This window comes from Trichoplusia ni, chromosome 14 (assembly GCF_003590095.1).
Source record: "Trichoplusia ni isolate ovarian cell line Hi5 chromosome 14, tn1, whole genome shotgun sequence".
NCBI lineage: Eukaryota > Metazoa > Arthropoda > Insecta > Lepidoptera > Noctuidae > Trichoplusia > Trichoplusia ni.
The window spans coordinates 11285463-11288952 of NC_039491.1; the positions used below are offsets into that span (position 1 = coordinate 11285463).

General features: G+C 35.4%; 1 protein-coding gene across 1 annotated transcript; it reads left to right on the forward strand.

Annotated features, from left to right (window-relative positions):
- Positions 1 to 313: 313 nt before the first annotated feature.
- Positions 314 to 2372, forward strand: LOC113500711. Its single transcript, XM_026881594.1, has 2 exons — positions 314 to 493; positions 983 to 2372. The coding sequence occupies exon 2, from the start codon at positions 993 to 995 to the stop codon at positions 1836 to 1838; it is 846 nt and encodes a 281-aa protein (XP_026737395.1). The 5' UTR covers positions 314 to 493; positions 983 to 992; the 3' UTR covers positions 1839 to 2372.
- Positions 2373 to 3490: the final 1118 nt, after the last annotated feature.

Here is a 3490-nt window from a genome sequence, read left to right on the forward strand (position 1 = left end):
TTTTATTAGCCTAATCAATGGTAGTTAAAATTAATTAAAATAATCTTAAATTGTGTTTACTTTCTCCAGTAACAACACTAAAACCACATAATAATTATATACATTTAACTCAAAGTGAAAAGAGATGCTAAACAATTTAGACTAATTATTATTAAAATCCAATTCTTAAACATGTAGCGAAATATTAATCATGTTTTGGCAACACAAACTTGTTATGAGTGAAGGTCGCGCGCTGATCCCGAATCGTCCCGAACGCACCCGAAGTCAACACGAAGATTGCCGAACGTCATTCGTCGCTCACCTAAGATTCTAGGAACGAGTGAGTGGGGCGTACAATGAACGAATTCAAAACTATTTTACTTCAAACTTGTGAGTTCGCAACGGTTTTGGAGGAGTTCTAAAGGAATAGTAGTTTTAATAAATTACTTGTGAGTTTTGTTGTGTATTCAAGACATATATTGAGCATACACGGCGCTGACCGGGCTTTATACTGGTAAGTATTGTTTTTATCAATCAACAATCAAGTGTTAAAAGTTTATTTGTACGATTGTTTAGTTAGGTTAGACCGGTTGGCTAAATGACAATAAAACTGTAGGTACGTCCGTTCCGATATTGAAGTATCTTTTAATAATACATTTGGTCCTTATTATTAAAAATAATTTTGTATCATAACGTTTTAAATCTTGGTTTAGTTCATTTGGGCTAATACATACGACAAGGTTAGGATTGATGTGTTTTTGTTTTTAAGATGACAATGTTTTTATGCTTTATGCACTGCCTAACTAAAGTGATAAAAAGTTTCTTAAATACCTGATATCATTTACTTCCTTACATAATGAAAGTAAAAAATATACCATCATGAGTCGGGCGCCGCGCCGGCACAGCTGATGGTTTGCAATACTTTAGTAAACGGAGGTTTAGCTAGATGGCGCTGTTTCTACTTTTATAATAAATATAATCCTTTTTCGTATTTTGTTTCCAGGTATTTTAATATGGCTGGCCAGAAAACACAAATGGAAAACCTTTCGTCGGAGAACGCAAGGCTTCAAGCGCAGATAGAAAAGTTGGAGAAAGAGATTGCGCAAAAGGAGTATCGTCAGGGACTCAAAGAGCGAACGTTTTGGGTCGGTATGCCAACAATATGGTTTGCCATCGCAGAGGCAGAGTTCAAGGTAGCCGGCGTGATAGACGATTTCACAAAATTTAACTACGTTTTAAGCCAGCTTCCCGCCGAAGTTTCTGAAAAAGTTAAAGATGTTATAGATAAGCCTCCATGTGTGGGCAAGTACGCGAAATTGAAAGAAGAAATAATTCGGCGGCTGAGCAAGTCTGAGCACGAGACTTACAGGCAGCTGTTTGACGACGAGCTCGGAGACATGTCTCCCTCGCAGTTCTACCGCCACCTGCAACACTTAGCCGGCGCTAAAGCTAGCGTCGACAAATTCCTACTTCATCTGTGGTTACGTCGGCTGCCGCGGTACTGTCAAGAAATTCTGTCAACTCGACCCGAACAGTCGAACACAAAGTTGGCGGAGCTAGCTGATAATATCATGGAAGCTACGAAAGCATCTGAAAAGACTTCAACTAAGAAGAGTGCTACGATAACTAATATTCAGCAAAGTGTTGATGACTTGAGCAAGCATCTTGTAGCATTGGAAGTGTCTATGAATCGACAGATGGATAGAAGTCGGTCTCGGTCTAAGAGTAAGCCGCGGTCTCGTAGCGCGACACCCCCGGCGTCGTCGAAGCCGTGCTGGTACCACACGACGTACGGCTCGGCGGCTTACAGGTGTGTCTCACCTTGTGATTGGTCAGAATCAACTGCATTACTAGAATAAGTTTTAAGTGTATTTGTACTCGACATATATGCATGAAAATAGTATTTTAAGGTTTTTCTATACTAAGTTCCTTTAATTAATTGTATATTATAATGTATGTAATTTTAGAATGAGGATTCTAAATCTCAACCTCAATATTGCAATGTGAATAGAACCTTTTACACCTCAATACCGCCATATTTTTTCGTAAGTGCAACAGGGAACTTTTTACACAATAGGGACATTTTTAACAAAAAAATAATTAAGACTGAATCAAACTAATGTGGGATTCTTTATTTGCAAGCTCCTGTTTAATAAAATAATGTCATTATGTCTTTAATTTTAATATATCTTAGTTCTTAGTTCTTTACTTTGATAATTAGTTATGTTTGTTTATTATTTTGTTAGTAAACAGTTGTGTTTAAGACCAAAGCACACTGGCATTGTTATTATTGCGAACGAATTTAAAGAACTTTTCTGACATAAGGATCTTTTATAAGTATTGTTTAATTTTAGATTTTAAGATGGCAGGTCCTACTTGTTTTTGTATTTTCTAAATAAAATGAACAATATTAAAAGAGTGGCGTTTTATTTTGATATTAAATGTTTTTAGTTTTTTTTATGCAATAATCTTAAAAAGGTTTATAGCCTTATCAAAACTAAACATTATTTAATTAGGTTCCTAATTTTCTTCATGTTTGCATTCATTTAAAATTAGATGGCGCTTTCGTCACATTGATGTCTGATACCTAGTCTCTTTAAAATCGGCAATTCAATTGATTCTATAGGATCTTTCACAGTTGTAAATGCTTTAAGAAAGCGAATTGTTTATTTTTTCGAAATACGGAAAGGATGTTTCAAGACTTTTAGTTAATGGGTTTCACTGAAACAGGAACCCATACTACACGTGTGTCTTATTAGCTAGCTAATGCTTTAAAAGTTAAGCATTTTCCTCCATCGTCATCTAAGCTTCTGTTTTTAGACAAACTCAAGTGCAAAGAAAGGTATTTATTAACCTTGAAATGTCATACCTAAGTAGGTAATTTATGTTGTTTTGACATTCATGTCAGATTTCAGCTAGCTACAAGAAAAACAAAGATATAAGAAAATGAAAATAAGTGTACATAGACTTCCTTGTTTGTTGAAAAAAATAGATGTAAGTATTCACATAGATACCTGCATTTATTATATGTCAGTGTAGGATTTTTTTCATTTGTTTTCTAGGTGTTAGGTAAGTAATTAAAACAATTATATACACTTAATCCCGAAACTATACAACTATCACACATACTCAAAACTTTCCAGTCACAAGATTAGGACCAATCGTAAACTAAACCCAAAATACTATTAACATCCTTTCAATGAACCGATTAAACCAGCAATTAATTTTGCAAGACAGCCTGCAGACGTCAGATAACAAACTTGGAGACATACGGCAAACCCTAATAAGTTAACGTCAATAAAACAGTATTATGATGTGGGGGTAACCCAAAACGGGATTAGTTTTGTATTCCTGACTAGCTGGTGAAGCGTGATGAATTTAGCGGACGAGGAGATATTGATTCAGAACTGCCAGACTAAGTTTGCTGTGAAGTGTGTTCTGATAGTGTTTACTGAAGCTGTAAGATGTAATATTGTAGCGGGTTTTTTTTCCCTACATTATGTTGCGTTTT

Excerpts from the sequence above, each read along its gene's own strand:
- LOC113500711 (XM_026881594.1), top strand. The coding sequence starts at position 993 with ATGGCTGGCCAGAAAACACAAATGGAAAACCTTTCGTCGGAGAACGCA.